The 17,242-nt window shown below is 35.7% G+C and overlaps 1 protein-coding gene across 4 annotated transcripts in view; it reads left to right on the top strand.

Moving 5' to 3' along the window:
• Window positions 1-17,242, top strand: part of LOC132767170 (uncharacterized) — a 75,811-nt gene that overhangs the window by 23,545 nt on the left and 35,024 nt on the right. For all 4 annotated transcript variants that reach the window (XM_060761827.2, XM_067464532.1, XM_060761825.2 and 1 more), the window contains 3 exons: window positions 862-950; window positions 3,421-3,535; window positions 10,265-10,384. In XM_060761827.2, coding sequence (XP_060617810.2) covers window positions 862-950; window positions 3,421-3,535; window positions 10,265-10,384 — 324 coding nt within the window. The remainder of the gene's footprint in view (window positions 1-861; window positions 951-3,420; window positions 3,536-10,264; window positions 10,385-17,242) is intronic.

The raw sequence follows: 17,242 nt of genomic DNA, 5'->3' as shown, positions 1-17,242 counted from the left end.
AAGGTAACATCGCTCCATGCAGCCATGCCAGCCACATGATCTTGGAGGTGTCTATGGACAACGCCAGCTCTTCAGCTTAGAAATGGAGATGGGCACCACACCCCCGAGTTGGACACGACTGGACTTAATGTCAGGGGAAAACCTTTACCTTTACCTTTATATTGTTAGGACTAGGTATTGTAGTGATTTGGTAGCTGCCTCCTAATGAACGAATGAGAAGGCGGCTTTGGGAATTTCCCCAGTTCTTCATTCCTTACCTGCCATTTGTTAAGAACTGTCAGTGATAGGGTTGACAGAGTAAAAAATTGAAGAGAGGCTCTTGTACCTTTAAGGGTTTTATTAAAGAGGGAATTCCAACAGGTGTTGCTTGTTATGCAACCAGGAAATAAGCAACATCTGCTGAAATTCCCCTTCAGTTTTCACTCTGGCAGCCCAAGTTAGGGATGGCTGGAAGACAGAATATCTTAGTTTATTGGACATTGTCAAGAGGAAGAAAGATGAGACAAAGACTTGTGACTTTAGGCAAAAATCACATAATTTCCAGGACATTAAGCTATATTTTAAGAAATTAAATATATACATTGTTATACATACTTAGAAAACTGGGTGAATAGGGTTAGCCCAACTAAAGGAGAGGACCATATAAAACAATGAGGTGGAAAGAAAAATATGGAGGATTATTTTAAAATCAAAAAGAGTTGCAATAGGGACATATATTTAGCTAGGGATATTCCTTATATTTATTCACAAAGCCTCTGTTCAATGTCAACATTTTCTTCCAGTTTTTATAAAAGAGTATTTAAGAAGAGGTAAAATTGGGTATTTTTTAAAAAATGTTCCATTTATGATTTTTTTGTACAGCTGGTGTTACTTACAGAAGGATTAAGTTCTCGAGCTGCTCTTATGTTGGAGTTAAACACTTCTTTAGAAGCTCTTGGTGACAGGATTAGGTAAGCAGTGGAGAAATACTTGATCTTCCCTTGAATGAAAGGGATATGAAAGCAGGCAACCTGGATAAACTGATGATCACTGTCGTGGCCCATGAAGACCCTCGTTGTTTACCCCTAGTTTAGCCCTTTTTAGTTAGAGGGATTCATATTTTATGTACAATTTCTGGGGGGTCAGCATCCTTGCATTTGAAACCTCCATTGCCTTGCCTCTTTAAGAATTCCCCCAGGGGTGGAGTCTCTGGCAAGGTACTTCTGGTTCTTGGTAGAGTCACCCTTTTTTCGTGACTGGAAGGTGAAGAGAGAGGAAGGCTGGAAAGTCTACAAAATAGCATGTCCAGTAGGAGTTGTATTCAAGTCCAGTCAGATTTAAATATTGAGACCATCTTAGAGACAGTATAACATCATACAAGAAAGAGACAATAAGAAAAAATAAAGATTCAACAGCCTCAGTTCATCCAGAACTGTGTCTCTTCCTCAAAGACTACTTCTCTCTTTAAAGACTTTGTAGTGAGACTCAGGAGGATAAAAAAGTCTACAATTCTTGTTAGTTAATAAATTCTTGTTTAATTCAACTATATAGTCTCCGATCTGTTCTCTGTGAAGCCAGTTCATCTTCCAAGTAGTTAAGATAACATGGAAGCAGTACAATCAACATTTGTTGTGTTCAATGTTTTGAGGTTTAGAAACCTCACATTCTCTTAATTAAACTTACATATACAATACAATACACACATTTGCTGGTATTCTGTTGGTGAGATGTTCATGCGTAAGTTGTATTATGTAAATTGTGGAAATTATTTGCCATACTACAAGAGATGTATTCTGCTGACAGTAGTGGAAGAGAGTTGCACATATATCAATATTTTGCATTGCTGTTAAGCAGTGTGCAGTCATTACTGTTCATTGCACAGTGGCACACATTAATTGACACTTGTTGCACAATATTGCTATTCTGTGTGGGGATTGTGCAGTGCCAGTAAAACATACCCACGCATGCAGATTGTTATTCTAGGCTGAGGATGTTGGATTACAGCTACAATAAGAATGTTTTATAAAGTAAAAGATGTTTGGCCACAATTTTCTTAGTACTTAAGTGACAATTACGTGTTAAATCTCTTTTCTTTCTATTTCCCTCTATTTCAAGGGTGTGGGAAACCTGGGCTATAAGCCACATTCAAAACATTTGGGCTGTTTGAGAGGTTCCAAACCACTGAACACTACAATTTTAAACTTCTTTTAACTTCTTTTCCAAAAACATTCTCTATGTTTTTTAGCTTTTTTGTTCCTGGAAGAACAGAGGTTTAAGGATTATATACTCTTATTTATTTATTTACTGTATTTATATACCACTTTTCTTGCCCTTGGGGGGACTCAAGGCATTTTACAAAAAATAATGACAAAATTAAATGCCTTACATACATAAAACCAAATCATAAATCTAAACAAAATAGATAGATAGGAGGACTGCTGGGAGGTGCAGTCCAAGAATAGGTAGAGAAGGAAGAAAGGGGAGAAAGACGAAGGGAAAAAAGGTGGGGTGGGGAGGAAGGGAAGAAGAAGAGAAGGAAAGAAGGAAGGAAGGAAAGAAGGAGGGAAGGAAAGGGAGAAAGAAAGAAGAGAAAGAGGGAGGGAAGGTTAGCCACAGCAACACATGGCAGGTACAGCTTGTAAAACATAAAAATTAAAAAAATTCATTCTGGCTAATACTCATATTTCTCAAAATGTTGCCTCTTGCTTCCGGATAAGTATAGCTATGGCAAATATGTATATCACTAAAAAAACAAATGAACTACAGTTGGCCTTCCACATTTGTGGGTTTCACTTTTCTACATTTTATAATTCACAGATTTAATAAAAATGTTCTCTCTAGGAATCTTGACATCCTCCAGTGTGATTCTATGGCCAATTTCCAGCGGACCAGATACTTGCCCTAGAAGACCTAGAGTTAACTAGAGTTGTGTTCCTTCAGGTCAAAAAAAAAATGGGGGAATGCGTTTTTTCACTTTTGGAGAGTTCCTGTATAATAATAATAATAATAATAATAATAATAATAATAATGACTTTATTTATATTCCATCCTATCACCCAAGGGGACTCAGGGCAGATTCCAACAAACAAAAAGGCAAACATTCAATGCCTAAATATCCTGTGTCCCTAAGCTCAGCAAATGTTATGTTTTTCTTCATTATCACAAAGGCTCAAGGAAAAACTTAAAAGTACATTTTGCAAACATGTACTCATAATCTACTGTATATTGTGTTAGCTATCCATTCCCGCTACATAAAAATGTCTCTTTGGAATGTTTTTGAATAGCGGTTTTGCCAAATAAACATTATTAAAAATCTGTAATTATCTTTAAAATTTTAAAAGTTTATCAGAAATGAGTCCTGTGTGACTATGTAAACAGATATGAATGAAAATTCTTTGTTAAATACCTTTAACACTATTAATAGGTTATAGTTGTGTCCAGCTCTTTTCTTAGCACTGAAGGAACTGCCTCTGAAATAACCATTCCGTGTTCAGAACTTCGTCAAATGATTGAGCAATGTGAAGTAATGAGAAGCAAACTTCAAAGAAACCAGCAAGTGAGTTCAAAGATCATCAAGAATAAAATTTTAAACAATTAGTGTAATTTTTAAATGCATGAGGGATTTTTAATATTTAAATATATGGTATATTGTACAAATATAAACTATCAATAACTGTTGTCCGTCACTTTCTCGTGAAACCTGTACACTTTAATATTCACTTGTAGTAAGGACTTTAATTGCGAACCAGTTTAATGTAATGGTTTGAGTATTGGATTATGACTTTAGAGATGAAGGTTCAAGTCCCCGCTTGATCCTGCTTGGGCAGGTCATACACTCATAGGCCCACAAAACCCTATAAGAAATTGCCTTAGGTCTTCATAAGTCAGAAATGACTTCAAGGCACACAACAACAACAACAAACGTTTTGCATTGGGTTTGGGAAGAATTAATTGTAAAAGAGTAGAACCAATTACTTATTTAGGAATTGTTCTTAGTGGTTTTATATTTGTGTGTGTTTGTACATGTGTGTTTTTAAGTTTCTGCAATCTGACTTACGGTGATCCCATGAATTAATGAACCCATGAATTTTGTGGGGTTTTCTTTGGCTAGGAATACTCAGAAGTGACTTGCCATTGACTTCCTCTGAAATATAGTCTACAACTCCCAGTATTCTTTAGCAGTTCCTCACTGAGGTACCAACCAGGCCCGATTCTTCTTAGTTTCCAAAATATAATAGTACCACTTAACTTGGCACAAATTTTGGAGAACAGATCCATGACACCGTGAGTGGGATGAGATACATCATTCTTTTATAAGTTCTTACCACTCTTGTTGAAGCAGGGGAGGTTAGGGATCATAGTTGCATTATGTGCTAGGTTAGCCTCCTAGTAGTGCAGAGCAAAATAAATAAAAAGTCTAGAAGATACTTATTAAAATATTTCTCTGCATAGTTGTATTTGTATTTAATAAATATTTATTAAATATTTATCTCTTATGCTATATCAAAAGATCTCATTGTGGAAAACAGTCTTCAAAACAGCAATTCAAAATTATTATAAGATCACCTGAAATCAAATAGATTTGAAACAGTTGAAAGCAGTGCACTAATGCTTTGGTGATGTTTATGTCACAGTCGTACATTCTGTCTGAGATGATAGGTTGAGGAATTTTAATGCAGACAGAGACCACTCCCCTTACTGGCCATGTGAGGACCAGGGATGAAGAATACTAAAAGACAGATGACAAAATTTCACTTTCATTACTAATAGAAAAGCAACTTATCTTTAGATCCAGATGTTCCTGTCCAATACAAAGTTAATTTCTTCTTTCTTAGATAGAGAAATTGAGTTTCCTAAGAAGTCCCTGTACTGTTTCATGTAAAAAAATATTGAAGTGCTGTATAGGTAAGACTTGCCAACTTAATATATTTTGCTGCATGGCTCACACAGCTACTCCAAATATATTTCCCTCCAGGACAAGAGGCACTCTGAATTCCCAAATGTGGAAACAAAAAGCCCACAAAGCTTTCATCTTATTAAGATTCATTGTCAGTTTATTGGCCCTTGTTCAGCCTATTATAGTGTTCACCTCCTGTATATCTTCACCTGACTCCTAATGCAAGGAGTAATATAGTTGAGTTCTATCAGCATATTGATGGCATCCAACTGCAAAACTCCTGATGAATTCATTCAACCATTTCAATAGTTACTAAATATTATGATGGATACAGTGGAATCCTGTGATGCCTCACAGGTTAACAGGAGTCCCCTCGGGGAGAGGGCGGAATATAAATAAATTATTATTATTATTATTATTATTATTATTATTATTATTCTTAACTGGAGTGAACAAGGCCACTTTCTTAAGTCAACTGTGTCAGAAGACACAGGACCACTATGCCTCCTAGAGCTTTCCATCAATCATACAGAGCTGCTCCAGTAGGTTAATATGGTAAATAGGATCACCACACAGACACTCTAAATCCAACCTTTGGTCCTTTGGGTGTTTTTGGCATTGGCTCCCAGAATTCCTAACAATTGGGCAAGCTGGTCAGTGCTGCTGGGAGCTGGAGTCTAAAACACCTGGTGGACTAAAGGCTAGACACCACAGCTCTAAATAAAGGCAGTGCTCCCCTCATAGACTGTTGTGTGCCTCTGTATCCATCGGTTACTTTCAACCACCAACAAAAGAGATGGTGATTCTACTTCCATGTCTCCCCAATCTGTTACCTCTTTTTGGTATCATTCCAGCAGTGTTTTCTTCACCACTGGCAATCTGTCCCCAGCAGCTAGCTCTTCCCATCAAGTGAAAGCCATGATGGATTAAATAGCTTGTCTAGTTTACCTAGATGTTAATGAATGAGCACTGTAATAGCACAGTGATACAGCAGTGTACTATTGCTTTAGAGGGCCATAGGTTTTGCTGAAACTGCCCGTTTTCCTGTTGATCTCACTCCCAAGTTCCCACTATAGGCGGAGAAGATTGCTGCAAAAGTCTAACTTGCCTTTCCATAAATTTGTAAATTTGTGTTTGGCCATACTGGGAGGAATGCCCAATTCGTTTGTCCATTCTTTTATTAAGAAGCTTATAACTTTGTTTCCAGATATTATTGTTCCTGAATATAATTTTGATTTTTTAAAATCACATAATTGCCATTGAGGTATTGTGTACCTTGCATTTAAGTACAAGGAAGTCATGATCATCAGGATGCAATTGCATTACTTGTATATACACTCCTTTTGAACTCCTTGAGGAAAGAAGAAAGAAAAAACTTACAAAGAAATGGAAACATTTTGGATTAATCACACTGAAAGGGAAAACAACATTGCTTTTTAGGTAAACCTTGAATTATCAGATTTTATACGATGATTATCGTTTGTCAGATGACTATGGAGAGCTGTGCATAGTTGCTGGTTCACATTATGGTTCTTCCTGTTAAGAGTTTAATGTTTATAAATAATATAACAAACAAACATAATATGTCTAACACATTTTTATTTTTTCAGTGTCAGTCAAGCAGGAGTAGCTAGCTTTTATTTTAAAAAAACCCTCTTATATATTTTTGAGGAAATTGAGCTCAAGTTTGTTCTTGTCCTATCTCCGTGATATTAGAAATCACTTTTCATAGTCTATGTCAAGCTAATTAAATTTTTCAAGAAGCAGCAGGAAATGCTTGCTGGTTCTTCTGCAGGTTAATATAGTCTAATATCTCTCTTCTCTGCCTGAGTGGCATGCAGGTTTAATAACTAAATATCATTCAATTTTTTGGGGTACATTCTACTTCCATGTCTCCCCAATGTGTTACCTCTTTTTGGTATCATTCCAGCAGTGCTTTCTTCACTAGACATAGAATGTACCCCGAATGTACTCCCGAAAAATTAAATGAGAAACAGAAAATTGAGACCTTAGAAGCAAGTGAAAGGATAAGAGAAAAAACTAAAATAAATGAAATTCTATAAAAATGATTTTATGGCATATTCAATCAGTCTTGACACTAAAGTATAAAAAACTTAAGATGGCACATATTTCCATTAAGAGAAATGTCTACCTATTAGGTTGGAAGAAATGATACATTTTCATTTTCAGATCTAATTAGATATAAACGAAGAGGATAGGTTGTGAGCTAAAGTATTTTGACTAGATACAGAATCTGAGAGTTAATAAGGTTATAGAGGTTACAGAGGTAACCTTAGTGACATAGGGACAATAACAGGTGCTCCAAATTAAAGTATTACAAGGGGAGCAGCATCCAAAGACAAATTATTTCTGTTGCATTTGCTGTCTTTATTCAGAGCAAGGAGCAGTACTATGCATCTTCCCCAGTAATTTGCAGCATTCTTTACCATTGGCTATGCTGGCTAGAGATGTTGGAAGTTGCGGTTCAGCAACATCCAATTGAGCAAACAGTTCTTCCTCCTGCTGATCTTAAAGAGAGAAGAGAAGTTGGCTACTTTCAGCATTCATTTCCAGGTGTTAATGCAGATCATTTTGCTCCACTTCCCAGCATCGGAAAAGCCAAAAGGGAAAGATGATAAGGCATATTTCTTAAGCTGGTCAAGAATCCAAATAAACCCAAGAGCACCAAGTTGTCATGATTTGTGCCTGCTAAGAAATCATCGTATTCTCCAAGAGAGCTGTCATTTGGAGCCACGTGCCTTTCGAGATTTACCTCCTCAGATTCCACAGGGCATTGTGACAGATCCAGGGTTTGGTATATGTAACTTTTTAATCACCAGAAAATGCTAGAGGAAAAGTTTATGAACCCTGCTGAATGGAGTGAGCTGAAAAGCAATACAGAGAGCCTCTGTGAATAAAGTCCTTCTTTTCATGAAAGGCAAGTCCTGGACCCAGGTCATAATGGGAACAAAAAGGTTTCTCCATTCCTTCCTTACATGGAGGATCTCTCCTACTAATGTGCTATAGGCACCCACCCAACTGTGAAGAGTTGGAATAAACATTGTAGATGATGATGTAATAAAAAGCTAGGTAGCTAATTTCAAACTATGCCTGTAGGGTGGAATATAAAGCAGATTTTAAAAGCAAATCAGCTTCCTGAAGATTAAAACTGGTTTTAAAAATAATATGCCCTTCAAGGCCCCTGATAGGCTTCATTTCCTTTCCTGTTTATGGTGTTTATACACATGAGTGACTCCTTAATATGTATCTCATATGAGAGAACTGGTATCTCATCAATGTTCCAGTAGCACCACGAGTCTTACATTATAGCTGCTCATTCAAAACTAATTTGCTGCATATTGAGAAATCTATAGTTGCATATGGTGCTCCTACTTCATGCAGTGTACATTAGTTAAATGAAGGGGGTCAGGTGCAAGAATTATAATACTCAAATTGCCAAGGAGCCATTGTCATTAGCAAATCCCCATGTGTTGGCAGTCAGAAGATGAACGCTGTGGTAGTGTTCTGGATTTAATTTTGTGGATCTGTTTAGTGTTGTGGATGTTGATATTGAGCTTGTTCAGCCTGAGGATCCATCATTAGCTTGTGGCAAATTATGACTTAGTGCAGAATTCTCCTGAGAGCATCCTGTCTGTGCTTTGTCAGCCGCAAGCTGAATAGTTAACTGAATATGCCCAATCTCCTCTCAGACCAAGTGTCACTTCTGGACAAATACTATGATCTACTAGAGTGTAGATACGCCATTAATAAACATGAGGAACAATATCACAGTTGCTGCTATACAGTTTCCTTACTTGTTTCCATGTAGTGAAAACAAGTTTCAACACATGGGCTGAAGGACATTGAAGGAATTCAATCACAGGACAACAAGAATACGCAAAGTTAATCATTTTAAATAAGTGCAGTGACTCCTTTACCAGATTTAATAAGAGAGAACCTCTGATTCAGAAAACTCTAGTTTGTCTCACTTACTAATCCATTAAATGTGTTATTGCAAAAGTCTGTCCTGGTTATGGCTGAATGTTAATAGCTTCATAACAGTTTTTGAAATTGTCATAACTAATAGTGTTTCTTTATGTTGAGCAAAGAAAGCTTTGGATATGTATAATTTAGATATTTCTGAACCTTAGCTTTTTGCCTTGTGTGGAAGATTCTTTCTTAGTTGGCGCTGTGTAATAATTTGGTTGATTAAGGATTTTTCTAGTTCGATTTTAAAAATGTTTTTCGAGGTATCTGTGTGTTTTGATCTTGTTCTGTCAACTTCTTCTGCATATATGTATATGTCAAAATCTATATTTCAGAAGAAGGAACTGAGTATTTCTTGCCTTAAAAACCATAAGTCATCATAGATCAACAGACAGCTTGAAGGCACACATACATGATTGTTAAATCATCACTTCAGTCATGCTTCTGTCATAAACTCAGAAAATAGTTTTAAAGTATATTATGTACCACCATCCTCTATTACAACTGCTTGTTAGCATTAAGGAGACAGTTCTGACAAGACTTATAAGGATCATTTGTAAATCCTGTAATTAAATAATATAAATGAACTGCTTTAGAGTGTGATGTTTGTCCAACTAACATTATTAGGTGAAACTAGCTAATAGAAATGTGCTCTTTGTTAAACCCGAGCCCTTACCATTTCAAAATATTGATTCCCAATTGGTCCGAAATGGCAATGTTATGGTCAGGATATACTCAGGAGATCATTCTAATGTGGTGTGAAGCTGTCTCATTGGTGACCATTGATAGCCTTAGAATTGTCTTTTGAGCAACTGATAAGGTAAAATCATAGAGACTGACCAGGATTAGTGGTATTGTTGCCTGAAACAACAACTATAATATTTCTCCATATGTGCTTTTCTATTATTTCAGCTATTGTGAACTTTAACTGTACTTGATGGATTTTATAAGAGATAGTCTTCCCCTTGAACTTTTAACTTTGCACTATCTATAATTAGCTCTTCCAATTTGTTGCTATTTATAGTGCTAAAGTGAAGCATTAAAAAGTCTAATCATTATTTGAAGAAGGAGAATATTTTTTCTGGTCTTTCTGCTATTTATCAATTCCTACAAAACATGGCTTTGTCTTGATAATTGAACTAAGTGAACAAGATTGTGTTATTGTGAGTTACAAATTTCTGTCAGCACAATTCCTTATGGTAAGTTGAGTATTTAATGTCAATTAAATCTAATTAAATTGTTGAAAATAGTATATAAAAAGTGCTTTTAAATGTTTTGTTCACTGGAAGATGAATCTACCTAGAAATCAGTAGATGGTTTTGAAAATGGAGATGACCCAGGATTTCACTAAATGAGCATAAATTAAATGGATGGTGCTGTTCTGCTTTTTGTTTCCTTTAGGTTTCTGATCTTTCAAAACTTGCATTGCCCTGGACATTGGGACGAAACCTTACTGTGCAGTCGATGACCCTTTTGGATGTTTGCTATGGCAAAGTAGAAAATTTAAATCTTAGATATGTGGTAAGGACTTAATAATCTGAAATGTAAACAAACACAATTTTGCCTTGATTGTAACGTTTTTATTTAAAGTACTTTCATATGTTGGAACAAACTAGTGCAGTATCAAAATCTATTTCTCTTTTTAATCAGTAAATCTCCAAAATCCTGTTTGGCTTATTGTGTTCTATGGAAAGCATAAATATTACCACTGAAATTGAAATCAAGAGCTATTTAAGTAATCAGACAATATAATACCTTGCTGTCTTACCTCCAAAAAATGCCATTTGAGAGTGTAAGTCCTTTTATGATGCCACATGTGCTATATTATATCAAAAGCAATAGGCAGAGAAATACATTTTTAGTACAGAGAATCCAGAGGGAACCTTTTCGTATCAGTATATCTATCTTTTGCTAGTTGGCTATTTAACATGAGGATTGTGGGGCAGGCGTCTTGCTCATGACTGCCTACCTCTGTAAATATTTGTGTATTTTTAGTTTTAAAAATATATTTCTGTATTCCTGCACCTCATCCTATAACTTCTATTGTGTCTTGTCTTGTTAAACAGCTTGGTTGTTATATTTGTCCTCTTGTATCACTGCTTTTATATTGGCCCTGCTCATTCATCGCAGAAGCTTATTGAATCAATAGATGAAGAGAGCAATATAGTAGCTTCACCCTCATGTCTTTGCTCACCTCTGTCTCATGTTCTGTCACTCAGATCACACTGAGAATGACAGAGGTGAATCGGAGAGCTACTCTTATTTGCGAATTCTCTCTGTTAAGATTCCTCTACACTGTGATGTATTTACACAGTGTAGATTGTCTGTTAAGATTCCTCTACACTGTGATGTATTTACTTATGATGTTTTTTTTTGTATATTGTATTTAAACAACATTGGATAATGCATATTTTTAGAAAATAATTAATATTTAGTAATGTTTAATAATATGAAAATGGGAAATGATTTAGGATAATATGGCCTAGTTTAGAAGCCGAATTAAGCTATAATCTAGTTTTATATGCAAACTTGTTTGAGCCTTGGGCTGCTATGCATTCTGTTCCTTCTCCTGTGTGGCAATGAAGATTTTTTGAAACCATTGTTTCATTTCCTTTTTAATACTAATTAGTCATTTATCATTATATCTGTTTGTTAATATACACTACAATACTGAAACAAACCATAATTATATATCCTGGGCAGTGCTAAAAATATTTCCAGTCTCCTCTTTGTGTCCACATCAGAGTGGAGGAGGGAAGGACAACGTACGCACATCCTAGTTTACATCTGAAGTGAACGACCAAAGAATAGTTTGGTGATCTGTATAATCACTTGATTTGGTGTGGGGGAGAGGGGACATGGACTGGGCCAGAGGAATATACACTTGCGATCCAGATAAACAAAATATGTGGACTCCAATTCAAGATGCTGCCATTCTTTCCACAGTTTTCGTTTTATGATTTGTCTAGAAAATATCACTATCTTGTGTTCTAAATTGGTCATGTTGAAGTAAAGCCTACGATATGTCGATTGACATGTAAAAGAAGAAAAGGGCATTTTTAACCTCTGTAGCGTTTTAAGGGTGTGACCTTTAGAATCCAGACTGGAACAAATTGGCAGTGACAGCTCCTGATTTTTACTGATCTCACTTGAAAAATGTTGCAAATTGTATCTTGGCAGAAGTGGCTTTCTTAATAAATTATTCATGAAACTCACTTCATCACATGGAACACCTGCTGAGAAGAGTTTGCATTGCATATTAACATACATGCAGTAAGTTTTGCAATTAAATCTCCAATATACAACTCTATGTGCTGTAACAATTGTTATGCTAAAGGCAATGACAAATATGCATTTTCATTCTTGGAGCACTTCATAATTTTAATTTAGTATTTTGGGAAAAGGTCACCTTCCAGCAATGTAGAGAGAGTCATATGCAGTGTTTTCTTAAGAATGTCTGTAATTCTCTTTCTTTATAGTTTTATTGCATTCAATCTAACAGTGAATGCATTTGCAATGATACACACATTTGATGTTCATTAAATTTAAATGTAGTTTGTTTCCCTGAAAATTGGTTAATAACTATTAGATTTTTAGGTACATTCTGAGTCTGTTTTGCATTTATTTGCAAAAAGGTTTGTTAAGTCCATTGTAGTTCATTGTACATGTGATTTCACATAAAGAAGTGCATTTGGGAAAGGTATAGAACAGAACAATCTGGATTCTAGATTTGAAAGTTCTTAGATTCTAAAGCTTCAGACATGTATTTTAATAGATGTTACTGGAGTATTCTACATAATCTTGGCCAAACTAAATATTTTTTTCCATATAGCAATTTACATTTGCATTCATTTTTCTTCTGCACTAATGCAGTATATGCAGGTTTATAATACCTACATACCTTTATCTTAAACATATGCCTTACAGCTATCCTAATGGTATATTTCCCTTATTCTCCTCTCTAAATAGTAGCGTTTTTTTTTGCTTGGAATCGATTGTTTCTTCGCTTCACTTTTTTTTTCTAATTTACAGTCTCAGCTATTTGTTATTTTCAAGATGGAGCCTGTATTGGTCATGTTTTAATCCCCTTCCATAACCCTTTCAACAGGGTTGCTTTTAGGGCTCTGTGCATATACTTCATTACTTCACCAGATAAGTCTTGCATTCTATGAAAGAACAAGTATTCCTGTTTCTTATGTAATATTTGGCCTCCTAATTTTTTGGATAACGCAGAGGAGCAGTTCACATTGGTGTAGGTTTCCTCCCTCATGTTTTTTCCATAGGTAAGAATAGGTCCTATAGACCAGTGCTTTGAGATTAATATTGTACAGTATTTGTGGCCATTGGCTTCTGCTATTTCTGTTGTATCTAGAGACTCTGTGTACTGACGGTGGTTCATTGAACCACCACTTTGAGTGACATTCTTCTGTTTTAACTGTTGGTTCTTCTTTCCCCCTTAATTTATTCCTGCCTTATTAGAGTTTTAAGATTTCTATCTTCACTACTTCACAAGTTTGCAACAGTAGAACACTTCCTTAACACCTTCTCATTCCATATGGTGTTAACAGGCCTACCGTAAGTTTTACGTTCTGTTCAGAAAGCTGATACGTGCTGTGAAGTATTTCTTTTCTGCAGTATTTCATATCTTTTTGTGGAATTCAAGCTTGTCATTCTTTACTGATGGTAATCTTTTTCCAACCCATTGTTCTGTTTTTCTTTAAGAACTGGTTCAAATTCTCTTGAAGCAGAATGATGTTAACTGCTTCAAGTTATTTATAAGCCATAATTTGATGCAAACAATTGCCAGGAAAATATTTTAAAAGTTTAACCATTCATTTTTTTATTATTGGTATTGGAATTCTCTTCTTCATGGTGGTGTTTCCAAGAACATTGCTACAGTTTTGTTCTGAATGTTGATTTAGATATTATTTTGAAACCTCTAAAAGGTACATATGGATTAATGTCTCTATGGTATACTAAAGTTTTCAATATACATTTATTTTTACATCTTTGGTTCAAATGGCTATCTACATCAATAGGAAGGAGCTTACAGAATTCTTAAGATTGCATACAACTGTGGAAATTTTTGCAGTTTATTCTGATAATGGTTATATAACAAGTCGGAATCTAACATCATGATTTATTCTGATTTTTGTTAGAACAAATTCCAGTTTCTCACATTCATATATAATTATGAAAAGTCTTTCTAAAAGTGGAAACTTTGTCTTGATTTCTACAGAGGAGGTGAGCCATGGTTTTGATTATGGTTGGGAAAAAATATCGCTTCTGGTTTACTTTGTGGTTAAAATAAAGATCTTTTCAGAGACTATAACATTAAGGGTGGTTTGAGAAATATAGGGATGGTTTCCACAAATCTCTTTGTAGGGGATAGTTTAGTTTAAAAATGGGAAAAAGCATAAAAATTAAGAGTGTGAGATGTACTGAGGGCATGAGTCCCCAAAGCATCCCAGAGAACTGGATCCGCAGTTAGCCATCTTTGGTTTAGATTACTGTCTTTATGAATACATTCATATACAAATAAATGTTTATATTTGCATTTATATTCATGAGTGGTTTTACTAAGTCTGGTGCTCCATATTGGTGATTGATGGCTTTCAATGAAAGGAGAACTGGTATGGAACATCTACTGCTAGTATGCAACTTCTCCCTAAACTTGTAGACAGATTATTCCTGAGGCCCTTGCTACATATTAGTGCTTGATTATGTGTACGTTTCTCTCTCATTTTAAAGGATGATACTTCCTTTGGTTATGTTTCTGTGGAAGTCGCTCCAAAACATATTTATGTGTGTAAACAAGTTTGTTTTCTTACTTATCTATGGTACTGGTTAAATTGTTGAATTAAATGAGTCATATAAAGAAACAGTACAATTTGCCTGCATAATTTCAGTTAATATAAGATTCCATTTTCTTAACAGAACATGCTTGGAAGTTACATGTAAATTTATGATGGCACTTCTGTTGAAAAAATAACTTTGTTTAGCTTACTTAATGAAATCCATAGTAGAAGTTGTTTGTATATATTGGAAACATTTGGCATGAAAGAAAAGCCCTTAATGTGGAACCTTTTAGATCTTTCTTTGAAATAATGCACTGAAAAACTCCTGCTTCAGAAGAGAAGGCTTCAGCTGCAAAGAGAGAGAAATGGGCAGAGAGGTGATGCTAATCAAAGCCGATTTGATTGGGTAACCTTTCCTCCTTGTTCTGGAAGAAGAAGTATGCTCCTGTTTACTATGCTTCATTGTCTTTATCTATTTAAGGTTAAATTTGATGGCTCAAGCTGCTGCTCATACCAAAGGTGAAACCCTGAGCACAGAAATGTACTATGAAGTGACTTTGCAAGAGCTTTTTTAAATAGAATGGGGAAAAAACCCAATACCACTGAAATGAAATAAAATTTCAATTCATAATTTTGAATATTGCTAGATTTTGAGAAAAATATTATCACTCATTCTTAGAAAGTATATTTGTGTGTAGGGCATTAAACTGTCTTTGTGTTGATTTACTGTGTTTTGAATCAATAAGTCTTTACACGGTTTATACGCAGCATTGTTTTTCATTTCAAAGTTGGGAGATAGCTTACATATCATTCCGGGTGACCTCACATCCAGGCAACTTAACATCAGCAGTAGCATTCCATCATCAGTTTTTAGACTGGTTTTGATGTCTTTCTAAAGGGGAAATGTGCACACATGCACATGTCTGTGCACATGCATTACAGGAGCGTAGATCAGCCAGCAAGAACATTTATTCTTTGTGAGCTTTCATAGTGTAGCTCACTGGCCCCAGCAAGAGGAATGGAATAGGAGATGCAACTCTTAACAGCCGTTCATTTTGACTTCTGCACTTTGAACTAAGACACAGGAGGTGAACATTTGAAATCTGTAATCCACTGAAGGATTTGTTACAGTTTTCCATCATCTGTGAATACAACTAAATACATTTGTGGCTCCCCCCCCCCCCCCCATTGTGATGTATTTCTTCCTGCATGGAAACCATATTCATTTAGCAGATGATGTCATTTGCAAAGCAATCCTTTTGGATAGTAATGAAGTCAGTTAATAAAAGGTATTGTGGTACTTTTTTAAAAAAAAGTTTTATTTGGCATAAGATTTTTAAAATTAAGGACCTCTTCACAAGGGGCAAAATTTGGCGGCAACTCAGGTTCTGCCACTGAGCCCACCTGTTTCCATCACACACTGGAGAAGTACTTCCAGGGCAGCTCCATGGCAAAACTGCTGCGGAACCAGAATTGCTACTGCAGCAACACAGGAGGCTTCCAGTGGTTGTATTGTTCTCAGTGGGGCGACCCAACTCGCAGATGCTTCACCCATGTGGTAAGAAGGGGGCAAGCCAGAATGGTGTAGGGCATGGGGTGATGGGTTCCAATGTCCCTAGACGTGTACTGTCAGAATCACTATTATCCACAGCAGTTCTGTCGGCATGTTTGAAGACGTCCAAGGACTCATGTCTTCTTTGCCCTACCCCTGAGTTTTCTGCTGGGGGTGATTATATGCTTAAAACAAAGTGCTCTTAAAATGGGGCACTGTTAATTGTCAAGCACTTTTAAATGTTTATAGAGATCAGAGGAAATCTGCAGAGGAGTACAAAACCATTTAATCTAATGGCTTAAAGAAGAGGTTAACAATTAATCCAACAGAATTAATTTTTAACTATTTGAATATTCAAATAATTCAGATAATAAACAATTTCAGACTTCTGATTACCTTTTTCAAACTGTATTCTGATGACGGTGAGGTTACAGTTATGTATTTATTGTTTATTGAAATATTCCCAAGGAGATATGTCTTTTTTTTTTAGTTTACCCTGATTTATATACCTTAAAGAAAGAATGGTATATAAATCAATGGTAGCTTACTTCAGAGTCAGTTTACCTATCACTACAATTATCCTGCAGGGCATTGCTGGTTTTGAAACTAAAACTGTCCATATCATAATGACATTGCACATACCTTATGTTTATGGTGCAGCTTCTCTTGGGATGTCTAGTATAATTCTGGTTCTGGGAAAAGCAGGACCAAAATAAAAATGGTCTGGAATTGATCCTGTATGAGGAAATATTGAAATGGTTGTGTGTGTTGAACAGCTGTTGTGGATATTCACAAGATGAACTGGGCTGTTTGAAGGAACCCTTTAGACAGCAGATATCTGCTTTTCAGGAACAAACAGGAATTTTCAGCAACCCATTTTGTACATGAGTACAAAAAAGTGATAGTATTACTCTAATATTAGATACTCATGGCCAGCGATTGAAATCTTAATGTAAAATTAAGTTATTTCCACTTCTTCCTTTTGTTGACCATCAACAATTTTTGGGATCTTAGTGGCAATTGGTATCA

This window comes from Anolis sagrei, chromosome 2, assembly GCF_037176765.1.
Source record: "Anolis sagrei isolate rAnoSag1 chromosome 2, rAnoSag1.mat, whole genome shotgun sequence".
In the NCBI taxonomy this organism is placed as follows: Eukaryota; Metazoa; Chordata; class Lepidosauria; order Squamata; family Dactyloidae; genus Anolis; species Anolis sagrei.
Note: the sequence above shows the minus strand (reverse complement) of the source record. Positions and strands in the feature narration are given on the sequence as shown.